General features: G+C 60.6%; 2 protein-coding genes across 9 annotated transcripts; one reads left to right on the top strand and one right to left on the bottom strand.

Moving 5' to 3' along the window:
• The first annotated feature begins 1,296 nt into the window (after nt 1-1,296).
• DENND1C (DENN domain containing 1C) lies at nt 1,297-9,968 on the top strand. Of its 2 annotated transcripts, XM_036234026.1 has the most exons (23): nt 1,297-1,427; nt 2,449-2,513; nt 2,609-2,652; nt 2,851-2,900; nt 3,116-3,235; nt 3,313-3,382; nt 3,568-3,642; nt 3,737-3,802; nt 3,891-3,944; nt 4,054-4,164; nt 4,985-5,085; nt 5,192-5,237; nt 5,365-5,466; nt 5,556-5,681; nt 6,540-6,644; nt 7,306-7,396; nt 7,490-7,530; nt 7,751-7,822; nt 8,375-8,419; nt 8,497-8,604; nt 8,775-8,842; nt 8,970-9,177; nt 9,286-9,968. In XM_036234026.1, the coding sequence occupies exons 1-23, from the start codon at nt 1,411-1,413 to the stop codon at nt 9,913-9,915; spliced, it is 2,415 nt and encodes an 804-aa protein (XP_036089919.1). In that variant the 5' UTR covers nt 1,297-1,410; the 3' UTR covers nt 9,916-9,968. The 2 variants fall into 2 exon arrangements, with proteins under 2 accessions (XP_036089919.1, XP_036089918.1); XM_036234025.1 differs by lacking the exon at nt 3,737-3,802 and having other exon boundaries at nt 1,309-1,427.
• A 247-nt stretch (nt 9,969-10,215) lies between these two features.
• On the bottom strand, nt 10,216-14,243 carry CRB3 (crumbs cell polarity complex component 3). Of its 7 annotated transcripts, none has more exons than XM_036234030.1 (9): nt 13,883-14,243; nt 13,480-13,546; nt 13,277-13,337; nt 12,896-12,971; nt 12,590-12,764; nt 12,197-12,380; nt 11,396-11,463; nt 10,831-10,974; nt 10,216-10,508 (listed from the first exon to the last, which is right to left on the bottom strand). In XM_036234030.1, the coding sequence occupies exons 5-9, from the start codon at nt 12,698-12,700 to the stop codon at nt 10,437-10,439; spliced, it is 579 nt and encodes a 192-aa protein (XP_036089923.1). In that variant the 5' UTR covers nt 12,701-12,764; nt 12,896-12,971; nt 13,277-13,337; nt 13,480-13,546; nt 13,883-14,243; the 3' UTR covers nt 10,216-10,436. The 7 variants fall into 7 exon arrangements, with proteins under 7 accessions (XP_036089923.1, XP_036089922.1, XP_036089920.1 ...); XM_036234029.1 differs by having other exon boundaries at nt 12,896-12,986; XM_036234027.1 differs by having other exon boundaries at nt 12,896-13,130.
• Between the last annotated feature and the right edge of the window lie 60 nt (nt 14,244-14,303).

Consider the following 14,303-nt stretch of genomic DNA (forward strand, 5'->3'; position numbering starts at 1 on the left):
CCGAGGGCAGCCTCTGGCCAACAGCCAGCGAGGAACTGAGACCCTCGGTCCAACAATTTACAATGACTTGAACCCTACCAGCGTCATATAATGAGCTTAAAAGCGGATCCTTCCTGTCAAGCCTTCAGATGTGGCCACAGCCCGACACTTATACCTTCCTGTCGCTGAGATGCCCTGCAGGAGAGAACCCGCTAAGCTGTGCCCAGAGTCTTGGCCCCCACGGAAACTGTCAATCACGAATGGGTGTACTTGTAAGCCACTAACTTAGGGCCATTTGATGTACAGCAATAGTAACTAATACCGAGAGATCAAATAACATACCCAAGGTCACCCAGGCAGACGTTAAAGAACTGAATCGGGTCTTGAACGCAGGCCTAAAACCAAAATCATTCTCTTCACCATTTGCCTGGCCTCCCTCCGATAATAATAGGCAGAACGCATCAAAAGCTCGATTCAGGCCTGCAAGCATGTCTACGGATCCTTGCGCCTCCACGTGGCGTCTGGGCATGCGCCTCACGCCGAGTCTGCGGAATGCAGTCTGCGGATGCACCTGTGTCCAGGTGTACCTCTCTCCACGCACGCGACTGTGTCCGGCTGGGCCCGAACCTTGTCTATCCCTTTATCACCGCTCTGGCTAGGCCTGCGCTCCATGAGTTTCTGTCTTTCGTCCGCATCTGTTTCTCTGCTGTCTTGGTCGCGTGGACGGCTGGGGTCTCTGCGTGTGCGTCCGTCCGTCCATCTGCTCGTGGCTGCCCTCTGTGTGTTATCTCTCTGCTTCTACCGCCTGGCTGGGCGAGGACGCCCCCTGTGGGTACTGTCCCTCCGTGCTCGTTGGGTTCGTCCCTGGCTGTGTATGCCTTGGTTTCTCTCTGTGTCTGCTGTCTGTGCTGGTTCGGGCCTGCTTGTCTGTGTCAGTCACTTCCTGGCCCTGTGCGTGTTGTCTGTCTGTCTATCTGTGTGTGTCCTGACTGCTGCTGGCTCTCCGCCTCCCTGGTGACCCCATGTCCACTCTCCGGCCCAGCTCCCTCTGGTGGTCTTACAAGGAATGGCCAAGCCAGACGGACAGAAGGAAAGAGTTGAGAGAAAGCATGGGAGGCAAACTGTGAAGGAAGGCTGCGCAGAGAGGGGACATCGTGAGTTGTACGGCGGGCCTCGCCTGACAGGATGGGACTGAGCGTCTGGCCTCTGAGACACCCATTGCCCCCCATCCCAAGGAAGGGCTAGGAGACAGGATGCCTGGGTTTCTCACAGTGGGTGGGGGCAGGGGCCTCCCTCCGGGGACGTCACCCATTAAACTTCCTCTCTCAGCCACACAGGAAGCCGAGCCAGCGCAGGGCCCAGGCCTGCACAAGCACGGGCCCCCGGGACCCCTGGGGAAAGGGGCCCCATCAGGCCAGCCCCGCAGGGACCATGGGATCCAGAGCTGAGTAAGAGCAGCCCCTCACCTGTCCCTCAGACCAGGATTCCCAGACCAGGCCTGGGCTGGGGCCAAGGGGAGGGCGCCCGGGGCAGGCTCTGGAGGGACTGAGAGGCAGGTGGCTTACAATATGGACTCCGCTCTCAGGCACACCCAGGTCCTCTCTCTCTCCCCCCTCCCCACTCTCCCCACTCTCCCTTCCCCTCCCTCCCTCCCTCCTTCCTCCTCCTCTTTCTCTCTCTCTCTCTCTCTCCCCACCCCTCCTCCCGGCTCTGTGCGACTGTTTGTAACTCTAAGCATTCACCTCTTGGCATGAGTGATGATGGGTGATGGGGGTCAGCAGGGTGGGAGGGAGGACCGTGTGTGCCCCTGTGTGTGAGTGCTCGTGTGGGACTCGTGTCAGCACGAGGGCTAAGTGGTGGGGTTTCCAGGTCAGGGACGGTACGCCTCGGTCCGTCCCCACCCTCTTCCTCCGTTGCCCGCCAGGCCTTGCTGGCTGTCTCCCAGGGTGCAAGTCCCAGCTCCCTCTACACGGTGGGCAGAAGGCAGGATGAGGCAGGGAGGCCGAGATTTCAGGGCTCACAGAAGTACCAAGACCTGCCGCCCTCCTCTTCCTGATGAGAGATTTGGGGTCGGCCCCTGGGGCCCTAGGACGTCTCACAGAGACACAGCACAGGCCTCTTGCTCTCCAGACCAGAGATGCTCACGCATTCATGTCACACTCAAAGCTGCGCAAGAAAACATGGACTTATTCCCCCTCACACTGGCTTGGTCACGCACACTCACAGTCACTGGACAGCCTCACGCATTCAGGCTGACACAGGATGGAATCACGAACACGCACGCACCTGCATGCTCACCGAGTCATGCACACACACACACACACCACATACACACACCAATCAGGCTCTCTCACTCTGCTTCACATTCCCGGTCACACACACACACAATCGTCACCATTGCATACGAAGACACCATGACACACACACAGGAAAGTCCATGGGCCCACGAAGCCCTTTTCTGTTTCACAGGGGGGGTTCCCCTGCTGTGTTTGATTGGTTCTTCGAAGCAGCCTGCCCCGCCTCCTTACAGGAGGGTGAGTTGCACTCCACTGGGGGGGGGGGCTCCGGTGAGGGAGCAGGATGGAGGGTGGGCCCGGAGCCTGAACCTGGCGGCCTGCTCTCCCTGCAGATCCCCCCATCCTGCGGCAGTTCCCCCCAGACTTCAGGGACCAGGTATGCAGGCTGCCTCCTTGCTCCGCTGGGGCCAGGGCCAGTCCCCTTGGGGGGACTCAGGTTGGGCCCCACCCCTGAGTTCCCGGTCCAAGACTCTGTGTGGTTGGGGCGGGGCCCAACTCTGTGTCTTGGACCGGGAACTCGGGGGTGGGGCCCGACCTGAGTGGCTGAGCAGTGTGTGCTTCTCTTCATCCCCAGGAAGCTATGCAGATGGTGCCTAAATTCTGCTTCCCTTTTGATGTGGAAAGGTACAGAAGGGAGCAGACACCCAGGGACCCAGGGATCAGGGACTCATGCGCCCAGGGGCTCCGGGACCCAGGGGCTCAGGCCCTCGGAGACTCTAACAACTGGAGACCTATACACCCAGGGCCCCAGACTGGTGGACACAGTACACATTGTTGGGGAATAGGGGGGCTCAGGGACCGGTGACCCCTGGGTCTCTGAGAGCCTTTCCCACCTCCAGGGAGCCCCCCAGCTCCGCGGTTCAGCATTTCACCTTTGCCCTCACGGACCTGACCGGCACCCGTAGATTTGGTTTCTGCCGCCTCCGGGCTGGTGCTCGCAGTTGTCTGTGCATCCTCAGGTGCGGAAAATAGGGGTGGCCGGGTAGGGAAGGCCTTGACCTAGGGGTGCTTCACGGACCCTGTCATCTCTCCACAGCCACCTCCCCTGGTTTGAGGTGTTCTACAAGCTGCTGAACACAGTGGGGGACCTCCTAGCTCAGGACCAAGTGAGACCAGCTCCCCTCTCATTCGTGAGGGAGTCCCAGCCCCCCACCCCACCAAACCCCGACCCCCGCTCGGAACTCCCAGGCCTGACCTGAGCCCCCGGGCCGCTCCCAGGCCATCCAGCCTGAGTCGGGGCCTTCAGAATCCCGGTCCCGCGCTCTGACTCAGACATACCAATCCCACCCAGGTCCCCGAGGCTGAGGAACTTCTTCTAAATCTGCAGCAGCAGCCCCTGCCCGGGCCCCAGGCCTCGGTGGAGCTGGTAAGTAGTCCCCTACCACTGACGGTGGGACCCCAGGTGGATGGGGAGGCTGCGCCCCAGCCCTGAGGACCACACAGCTACACCTCTTCCCCAGGGCAGCGGAGTTACGATCTCCAGCGCGCACAGCATCCCGCCCCCCGCCCCCGGAAAGAGCAGGCCGGTGAGCGGGGCTGGAGCCCCTCGAGGGTTGGGCCCCCAGGTGGGGACAATCCCTCACTGATCGGTTCCCCCGCCAATCCCCCCACCAGCTTTCTTGCTTCGTGGCCCCCGACCCTGGCCGCCTGCCATCCATTCCTGAGAACGTGAGTGGACACCCGGGAGGGGGCCCTGGGGCGCGAAGGGGTCTCAAAACCCACAGGGGCTGCCAGACCCTGTAGCCCCTCGCGTCCAGCGCTCCTCTCCGTCCTTCAGAGGAACCTGACAGAGTTGGTGGTGGCCGTGACCGACGAGAACATCGTGGGGCTATTCGCCGCGCTCCTGGCTGAGCGAAGGGTCCTGCTCACAGCAAGCAAGCTGAGCACCGTGAGGCGGGGCCCGCCGGGGCGGGGCGGGGCCGAGGCCTGGCTTCGCCCCTGGGGGCGGGACGACGGGGGCGGATTCCTACTCTGACCCGTTCGGACGACCACCGAGGGCAAAGTCAGGGCTCTGCCCTTTCGAAGGTCAGGGTCGAGTTGAACTCTGGCTCCGTCCTTATGGGGGGCACTTACAGGGGGCTGCTCTGTAGCCCCCTCCTCATTGGGAGAGCAGAGTCCAGACTCAACCCGCTATGGGCCATAACGAGACTGGCCCTGCCCCTCTGGAGGGTGAGATTCGGGAGCGCTAAATTCTATCTGCGACTCTGAATGAGAAGACAGGGAGGCTGGAGGGTGGAGGGTGGAGACCGACTGTTGGCTCCACCCTAGGGGCGGGATCAAGGGGAGTCCCCGCCTCTTTGTGGGCGGGGTCAGCGGAGCGGAATCGAAGCTCCACACCCTAGGGGGGGACTAGGACGCACTCAGTACTAGCCCCGCCTCTTTCGGGGTGGAACCATGGGCTGAGCGGTACCTCTACGCCTTAAGAATTGGGATCCCGGAGGGTTGTATATTAGCTCCGCCCCCTGGAGGGGGCCACTAGGACGTTTTGAGTCCCGGCTGCACCTGCTCCAAGCACTGTAATTTGCCGAATTCTTTCTTGGTCTCCACGTGATTCCCTAAGGGGTCTGAGTTTTCACCTCTTACCTGGTAGTGGGTGGCGAGGTGACGCATGTGGGTGGGAAATGGAGATGGGATAGCCGCCGTCCCAGAGACAGGTCTTAAAGCGGGGGTTCCAGGCCCTGACTCCACGGACCCCCACCTGTTCCCAGCTGACCTCGTGCGTCCACGCGTCCTGCGCCCTCCTGTACCCGATGCGCTGGGAGCACGTGCTGATCCCCACACTGCCGCCACACCTGCTGGACTACTGCTGGTGAGAGGCGGGGGATGGGGAGGGGCAGGGCCTGGGAAAAGAGGCCTGGGGTTCTGGGGACTCCAGGGTGGCGCCCGCATAACCCTGCCCCCTCGGTGGTCTGCAGCGCCCCCATGCCCTACCTCATCGGAGTCCACTCCAGTCTCGCCGAGGTGAGTGGGAGCGGAGCTGGACTGCGGGGCTGGTGGAATCGCCCTCTGCATGCCCGGATACCCTCCACCGCTAGGGATCCTCGGACTCTGAGCGGCAGCACCCCCTTCCACCCGCCCCCCAACGCAGAGAGTGCGGGAGAAAGGCCTAGAAGACGTCGTGATGATGAACGTGGACTCCAATGTCTTAGAGACGCCCTTCGACGACATGCAAGCGCTACCCCCGGATGTGGTCAGTGTCGCCCCCTAGCACCCTCCCGCGGCGTCCGCCGGCCCGAGGCCCCACAGCCACCGGCTCATCGCGGCTGTCTTGTCCTCCAGGTGTCCCTGCTGAGGCTGCGGCTCAGGAAGGTGGCGCTGGCCCCCGGGGAAGGGGTGTCGCGTCTCTTCCTCAAAGCCCAGGCGCTGCTCTTTGGAGGCTACCGCGACGCGCTCGTCTGCAGCCCGGTGAGCCGCGGGGACGCCGAGGCAGAGGCTTCGTGGGGCCTCAGGATGATACCCACGCCCAGCGTTTAGAGAGTGCTCACTCACTCTGCGCCTCCGTTTGCTCACCTGTAAAATGGGATCCAGATCGAACCCACCCAAAAGGGGGGCTGGCGTGAGTCAGTGGGTGGGCACAGGCAACATGCTTGGCTAGCGCCTGGCGCCTGTGAGGACTCGAATGCTACGTTTCACGATTCCTATCATCTCATTTAATGCTCACAGCAGCATTATGAGGTAGATGCCATTGTGATCCCATTTCACGCGTGAGGAAACGAAGGCTTGGAGAAGTCCCACAGTGGAGGACTGTTGAAGCCAGGACTTTGATCAGCTCACTTTCAACTCTCATCACCCTGTTTTTCACTATTTTATAAAAAATTGAAGGTTCTATCATTTGCGCATCTGATGCTCTTGTCGGCTCTACCTTTATGACACATCCCGAATCTGCCCATTTCTCTCCCTCCTGCCTCCACCCTGGTCTGGTCCCCATTATTGCTCGTGGGGATCATCAGCGCGCTCACGTCCGGAAAGAGTTTCCTCTCCTCTCCTGGGCCCCCACCCTCAGCCTCCATAGTGTGTCCTCCCTGGAGCAACCAGAAGTCACCTGTGAGCACCTGAGTACGGTAGCGTCCTGCCTCTGCCCACAGCCCTCCAGGGCTCCCGCCTCCCTTGGAGTAAAACCCGAAGTCAGCGCCGCGGCCCACAAGATCAGGCATAGAGCAGGCACTCAATCAACGTTTGCTACATCAGTATATTGGTAGAGTGAGGGAGGCACCTGGGGTCCAGGAGACCCAGGGGAGCTGAGGACATGGGTCCCTCTTCCAGGGCCAGCCTGTGACCTTCAGTGAAGAAGCTTTCTTGGCCCAGAAGCCAGGGGCACCCCTGCAGGCCTTCCACCGGCGGGCCGTGCACCTGCAGCTGTTCAAACAGGTGAGCCGAAGCCCTGGGGGCGGGGCGGGGGCCCGAGGGGCGGGGCTAGGGTTGGTCAGGCAGGATCTCCTACATCAGGGTGGGAGGCCCCGACCTGAGGTCCTGAGAGATAAGATTTACTCCTAGGTCCCTGGAGAGATATGGGACCAAATTCCAGAATCCAGGGCGGGAATCCGCGCTGGCCTTTGGAAGGGGCGGGTCCTGAGCGTGCACTCTCTTCGTGGGGAGGAGGCGGGCGGGGACTCCCGTGTCCTAGATACGCGACGGCGGGCGGGGCGCGGGAATTGGGGCCGGGCTCTTGGGTTCCTGGAAGGAAGTGGGCTGGACTCCAAGGTCCTTTAGTGAAGGCCTGGGTTCTAGGGTCTCTGAAGGTGGAGTCGACCTCTTCCAGGATCACCGAGAAGAGGTGGCGGGTCAGGAGTGGCAGTGTCCGACTTCCGGGTCCCTGTGAGGGGCGGGATCTGGTCCCTGAGGACAGATGCTGACCTGGGGGGCGGGGAGGGGTTGGCCCTTTGGCTTCCTGAGGCAGGCTCCGGGACTCCTGGGTCCTGGGGGCGGGCCCCTGGAGGGATGGTCTTGAGAGCGAGAGGTCTCCCAGTGCTCTCATTCAGACGTGTTAGTGGCAGCCCTGAGTCGGACTGACCTTTTCCCCCACCCCCAGTTCATCGAAGGCCGACTGGAGAAGCTTAACACAGGAGAGGGCTTCTCAGATCTCTTTGAGGAGGAGATCACCTGCAGCGGGGCCTTCTCAGGTGAGCCCTGCACGTGGCCCCAGAGTCCCCACCCCGCCAGCAGTGCCCCAGCCTGAGCCCGCCTGGCCTGATCACGCTCTCTCCTCACTCCAGGCAGCCTTCGCTCCTACCAGCTCTGGGCAGAAAGCCTAAAGGTATTAACACTGAACACTTGTTTAGAGTTCATATTGGATTAATTTAATTGCACAACAGTCCCCAGGAAGGGTCATCATTTTGCTCATTTACAGAGGTGAAGAGATCAAGGCTGAGAGAGGGAGAGCGGGTTGTCTGTTGTCACATGGCCCTGGGGTGGGGTGGGGTCTGAGGTAACCCCAGATGCCCAAGCCTCTTCCTTGGCATTTATTTTCTCCCCAGAAAGGTGGTGGTGCCCTCCTGCATTCGGTCAAGGCCAAGACCCAACCAGCTGTCAGAAACATGTACCGCTCGGTGAGCTGGGCTAGACAGGCCAACCGCTGGGGTGACAGGGGACATGTTCACCCCACATTTAAAGTGCAAACATGTTTATCAGAACTGAACCAGCAGTTAAACCATTAGCCATTCTTCCCACTCTTATTTTCCATTCTTCATTCTCGATTCGTCAGGATAATTTCTTTTCCTAAAGTCGACAACCAAGTATCCTTCTCAGACACAGCAAATGCTGTCTCTGCCCCTGGCTTTTTTTCCCAAGCCCGTTTCCCAGGGCTCATTTTCGCAGTTCCGAATCATCCATTCAAATTTATTCTTCGCTCAGCTTTTGAACACAAACGCACTCTCCGTTACATTCGGAGATTGTTTCCCCTAAGAATACTCCTGTCTTAGTCAAAAGGGAAAGAGCTTGTGTCGGCCCCTTAAGGAAGTGCATGGGGAATTGTGAATATATTTATGAAGCGCAAATATAAATAGACGGCAAGACACAGCTGTCCTATGGGACAGAAGACTGAGTTCTCAGGTGCTCAGTCAGATCACCTCAAGTCTAATTCTCTGTTGGCTCCTCCATAGGCCAAGAGCAGCTTGAAGGGGGTGCAAAGCCTTCTGATGTATAAGGTGAGGCTAACGGCCAGTGGCCAGTGGCCTAAGGGGAGTGGGGAAACAGGCTCCTGGCTTACCGCCCTTCTCCCTAGGAAGGGGACCCTGGCCTGCAGAGGGGAGGCTCCCTGAGGACCCCATCCCTCACCAGCCGCTCGGACCGCCTGCAGCAGCGCCTGCCTGTCACCCAGCACTTTGGACAGGTGAGACACCTCGCATACACCTGGAATTAGTGCCAAGTCCCCCTCCCTCCCTGTGTCCATCTAAACATCTCACCCGCCTCCCTGAGTACCCCGATATCTGGCGCCTGCTTCACGTGGCCCCCTGACTCTGTAGCTCCTGAGGCCTCACCCCCCAAATCTTTCCTTTGCAGAACCGGCCTCTCCGCCCCAACAGGAGACTCCGGCTGGAAGAGAGACCTTCTGAGTCCTTGGGGGAAGGGTGAGGCTCAGAGGAGGGGGAGGGGCGATGTCAGAAGTGGGAGGCAAGGACTCATGGGGATGATGGTCCCCAAGTTCCGGACCCACCAGAACCACTGGGATATCTGACACTACCCATCCTCACCCAGGACACCCCCTCTGAGCCCTGAGGAGGCCCAGGACCTGTGGGGAGAGGAAGGTCTGGACAGCAGCTTCCTGGGGTCTGGGGAAGAATTGGATTTGCTGAGCGAGATCCTAGACAGTCTGAGCACTAGAACCTCAAGGACAGGTAGCCTGAGGCCCAGCCAGAGCTTAGACTGCTGCCACAGAGGGGACCTGGACAGCTGCCTCAGCCTGGTGAGTACCGCCACCCCCTCTCTGGTCCTCCCCACTTGCCCAGTCAACCTGCCAGCCTATCCCCTATCTTAAGTCCAGCAGCTTGCTCATCTCCCCACCCCTGCCCAGCCCAACATACCAGGAGAACCAAGATGGCAGCCAGAGGAGGAGGACATGCCGGAGCCCCAGACCCAGTCCCTGCCTGCCAGCCTGCCGTCTCTGCAAAGCCCCCAGCCTTCGGATACCACCATCTCCTCAAGGAACCTCACTCCCGAGCCGCCCTCAGAGGCCAGCCAGGAAATCACTTCTCCATCCCAGTCTTCAACAGCTTCTGCAGAGCCAAGCAGCAGAGGGTCCCCCAAATCCTCTCTCACAGAGCCCTGTCACCAAAGCCAATGCCTCTCGCCTCCAAGCGCAGCAGCCGAGGACCCCATAGCTCCGGAGAGCCCCTGCTCCCAGCTCTCCACAGCGCCCACCTGGCCCAGCCCTCTAGAAAGCCCCCAACTTCTGGCGCCCACAAAGCTGAACTTGGACACCACCAGGACATCCCAAACCCTTGACTCTTTCTCGGATCCTGGTTCCACGGAGAACCCCGGAGCCCAGCCTTCTGAGGGCCTGTTAACAGAGCACACTCGCCTCCAGCCCCGCAAGGGACCAGGAGCTCCCAGATCACCTGCCACAACTGCTAACAACTGGCAGGATCCCCAGGCCAGGAGCCGGCCCAAAGTCGCTGAGCTTAAAAAGTGTTTTGAGGGTTAAGGATCAGGCATCTGGAGGAGACAATAGTCCCTCAATAAAGCCGTAAGAGCCCACAGCTGGTTTTTCCTGGCGGGTTTACCTGGGATCCATCTCTCCGCTGAGAAACCCACCCCATCCGCCCCCTTCCCTGCTGGGACAGCCTCCAGTCGGCTCCTAGGTGTGGCGAAAAGCCCTTCCTCCTGGAAGCCCTCCTAGCCCCTTGGATCCTCACAATCTTACATTCGCCCCTCTACCGCCTATGAGCCCTGCATTCGTCCCTTCCACTAAGGCTAATTCCTGCCTCCATCAGCTCAAAAAAAAAAAAAAAAAAAAAAGGTTTTATTATATGTCACTAGCAATTGTACACACGTATATAAAAAGTGAGCAGCCCCACCATTGCGTGCCCTTGGGAGCACTCTTGGAAGCACCTTTTACCCTTCTATTCTTAAGCACTGAGCTGGGTGAGTGTGAAGGCCCAGGGAGGCGTCTGCCTTCCCCCAAGGTCACACAGCAAGGGAGAGAGATGAACAGAGGAAGGAGAGCTAGATGGGCAGGCAGCCCCTCACTGTCTCCTTGGAGTCCTGGGGAGCCTGGGCCTCGGCTGCGTGGGAGAGCTGAAAGGAAAGGAGACGGGGTTGTCGGGCAGGGGCGGAGAGGGCGAAGCCAGCAGGGGGCGGGGCCCCAGCCCGGCACCCCCAGCTGCAGGCTCAGTCAAGCAGAGGCAACATGCTTCGCGGCCCCACCCAGCAGGCGCCCCACGGCCCCCAGGTCCTCCGGAGCCATCAGAGGCTCGTGTCCTGATGGTGGTTGCTATGCAGGCGCAAGCGCTGGGCAGTCCTGGACAGTGGTGGCGTCTGCGGTGGCCCCCAGCGTTCAGATGAGCCGCTCCTCAGGCGGCAGCTTGAGGTTGGGGGGCGGCGGTGCGCGGGCACCCACCTGCTCCTCGCTGCTGGGCCGGTAGCTGCCTTCCGTCTGCCGCTTCTCCCGCAACTTCCGCACCAGCAGCACCAGCCCCACGGCCAGGAGCAGGGCGGCCAGGAGGGAGAAGACCACGATGATGGCGGTGGTGGCCTCCTTAGACTGCGAGAGAGGGGCGCCTGTCACTGGCCCGGCTCTGGAGACCCCGTCCAGGCCCGTTTTAGAAGTGTCCAGGGCCCCTCACCTCTCCACATCCCACCTGCCACTTTTAGTGGTCTGGTTCCTCCACCCTGACCCCGTCTGTCTCGTCTGGAGCTCTCAGGCCCCCCACCTGCCACGTCTGGGGTCCCTCGCCCAAGCGCCAGCCACATCTGGCCTCCGGCCCCCCACACTTGACCCTTCCGCCCGCTCCCTGCAGCTCTGGGTCCCCTCACTTGCCATGTTGATGTTCTGGTCTCCCGCTTGGGGTTTCTCAGCATCACCCCAACCTACCACCTCTAGGGATCCGGGCCCCTAATCCTGCTACGTGTGGGCTCCTGAATAACACCCCGGCTGCCCTCCTCCCACTATATCCCCTACTCACCAGGGCCCCATCGGAGCTGGGCCGGGGGGTGGTGCTGGTGCTGTTTCCATATTCAGAGGGGCTCGAGGCTGGGGGTGGGGGCGGAGAGGAGAAATGAAGCTCCATCTGCCCCTCATCTCGGCACATCTGCACCCTCCTTGGTCAACCCCTGATACAACCTCTTCTGAGTCTTCCATTCGCAGAGAGACCATGGGCGCTTTGCACGCAAGACCAGCCCAACTGTGTTTGCTGCTTGGGCTACCCCGGGCCCAGTGGATCCCCACTGGGCGCAATCAACCCACGGAAGTCTGCAGTTTTCGCTGAGTTGGGGGCTTTGATAATGGACGGTGTCCGGAAGCCCAACCTTCTGCTCCCCTCCCCCACCCCTCTGGCCCTCCCACCGCCCTGCCCTTGAGGATCGGGGCAGGTCCTGCTTTCCCCTGGAGTATCTGACTCATACCACCCCCCAGCCTCTTGAAACTGCAAGAGGAGGACTGAATGGCTGGGTCCACACCTATGGCCACCGTGGTGGTCAACCCGCATTCCGAGCCGCAAGCAGGCTTCGTCCTGCCTCCCAGCCCACCCAAAACACCTCAACCGCACCGACTTGGATGTGAGGGCTTCCTCTCTCCACAGCTCATAATTCTGCCCCAATCAAGAACTCAGGAATTGTTGACCAATTCTCACCGCCCAGGGAGGACTTAGGAATTCTAAACCTGGGCGTCCGCCTTGTAGATCCTGCCCCCAAGGCAACTCCATGCCCGCTCCCCAGTCCCTGAGCTCTCCGTGTTCCGGGTCCCAAATGTCCCCGCCGGTACCTACTTTGCCCCCAGGCCCGGTCCCAGCGGGCCAGCAGCAGTGGCAGGCCGAGCGCCAGGAGCAGCCCCAGGCTGGGGCACGCCATGGACTGGGCGACAGGCTGGTGGCACCAGGGACGGGGCTTCTCCCACGCGCCGTTCCTACCGCATCTCGGGGCCGGGGGTACCTGTGACCCAGCACCTGGGGACTGGAGGAGAAAGGCCGGGGCGTGGGGGAGGAGGCAGGACCCGGCGCAGGCCCAGGGGAGGGGCAACCCGCGCCAGGGCACCCCGGAGTCCCGCCCCGCCCCGCCGCCAGAGGTCAGAGATTAAAATTTAACTCGAAGAGCGTTCCTGGGCTCGGGAAAAGAAAGGAGAAAGGGGGCGGCGGGCCAACCAGCACGCCCGGCCTCCCTACCTGGCCCGCGCGTCTTCGATCTCGCTCAGGTTCCTGGTCCGACTCGCTTGCCCGAACCCTCGGTGCGTCCCTCGGTCTCTCGTTCGGACTCCACCGGCTCCTCCCGCTCATGTGACCCGGAAAGTTTAGTCATTTACCTGGGAGGGGAGCGCACTTCCGGCTTGTGCACCTGAGCCTAGATGAGAAGGCGGAGCCGGGAGGTAGGCGGGGCCGCGGCCCGGGCGCACCTGCGACGTGGAACCCAATCCTACAATGAGGAGGAGTAAAATCCGGCGAAAGCGCGCGCGTGCGAGAGGAGCCGCTCACCTGTATTTGCGAGCACATCTGTAGGACACACTGCTCATGGAGACACCGAGGTATGAGGCACTTCACGAAAACACACCTGTGTGGAACACACCTGCATGGGAGCAAAGCTGTGGAGAAGACAGCTGCACGGATGTGTAAGAAGCACACCTGTGGCGGGCATGTGCCTTGAGTCGCATCGACTTGGAACACAGCTGACTGGAAGCGTATCTGCGTGGAAAGCAGTTACGGAATGCACCTGCATGATAACAAACACCCGACTGAGGCATTCTGGTGTGTAAAAACGTATTGGCACTACCTGCATGAGTGCATTGAAGTACATCTGTATAGGACCCGATTATATGGAAACAGACCCGTATTCGTGTCTACTTAACTGGAACGCACCTGTGGGGCGGGAGGATGCTGTACAACTCATTCTTGTGTGGATTTCTGCTGCAAAGCATACCTGTGAGGAGAAGGAGATAGCCTTGTATGGGGGACATCTGCAGAGAACTGAGCTCGAATGAGAGAAAGAGCTGAGAACATCCACGTGAGGCAGGTTCACGCTGGAGCGCACCTGGCGGCGGGGCAGCAGGACAGCCGCTCACCTGTCAGGAACGCATCTGTGGGAAAACAGCTGTATCCCCCGCGCTGGAGGGCACCTGCGAGAACCGCCTGTCAATGAAAACATCTGTGAGGGAACCCTCTATAAGAGGCTCATTTGTCTGGGACGCACGTATTTGAGCGCACCTGCCTGGGGACCAAGTGCGCCCTCAGGGCTGTATCTTTGGCTAAATGACGACAGTAAAAAGACGACCCCCCTCCTGGGGACGCTAGCGTGAAGAGTGATGGCTAAGGAGAAATTAATCCCTGTTAGTGTATAGCGTGATGGGTAAGAATCCCAGGTCTGGGTGAAGTCCTGCTTTGCCCCTGACCGGGCACATGAACCGGGGAGAGCGCCTTAACCTCCGGTTTCCTCACCCGTGAAGTGCGAAAGGCAGTCCCACCTACCTTATAGGGTTTTGGCGAAAACGACGCGAGAGGCGAGTGACAGGCCTGGTATGTGCCTGAATCCAGCGTTAGCGATTATTCACATTATTCGCTGCCTAGCGGTCTGTGCACCCCTCCCCCTAATGGTGAATAGAGAAACCGCGCCCGAAACTAGTGGAAGGGACGGACATTCAAGCAAGTGCAATGAGGGCGACAGGCTGGGACCCCGCCTCCTGCGCTCAGCTACCCGGTCCTCGTCTCCAGACGCGCCTAGGACACTGAGACCCCCCTGCCCCAGGCCGATCTGGAGAGAGCAGTCAGCCCAGCGTCGGGATGTGACCGCTGCCCCTTTAAGACTTCCTGGAGCGCGCGGGGCTCAGGCGCTGGAGGCTGCCTAGGGCCGGCGGAAGGCCCCGCCCAGGTGCATGGGCGAGGCGGGACA

This window comes from Rousettus aegyptiacus, unplaced genomic scaffold (assembly GCF_014176215.1).
Source record: "Rousettus aegyptiacus isolate mRouAeg1 unplaced genomic scaffold, mRouAeg1.p scaffold_m13_p_16, whole genome shotgun sequence".
In the NCBI taxonomy this organism is placed as follows: domain Eukaryota; kingdom Metazoa; phylum Chordata; class Mammalia; order Chiroptera; family Pteropodidae; genus Rousettus; species Rousettus aegyptiacus.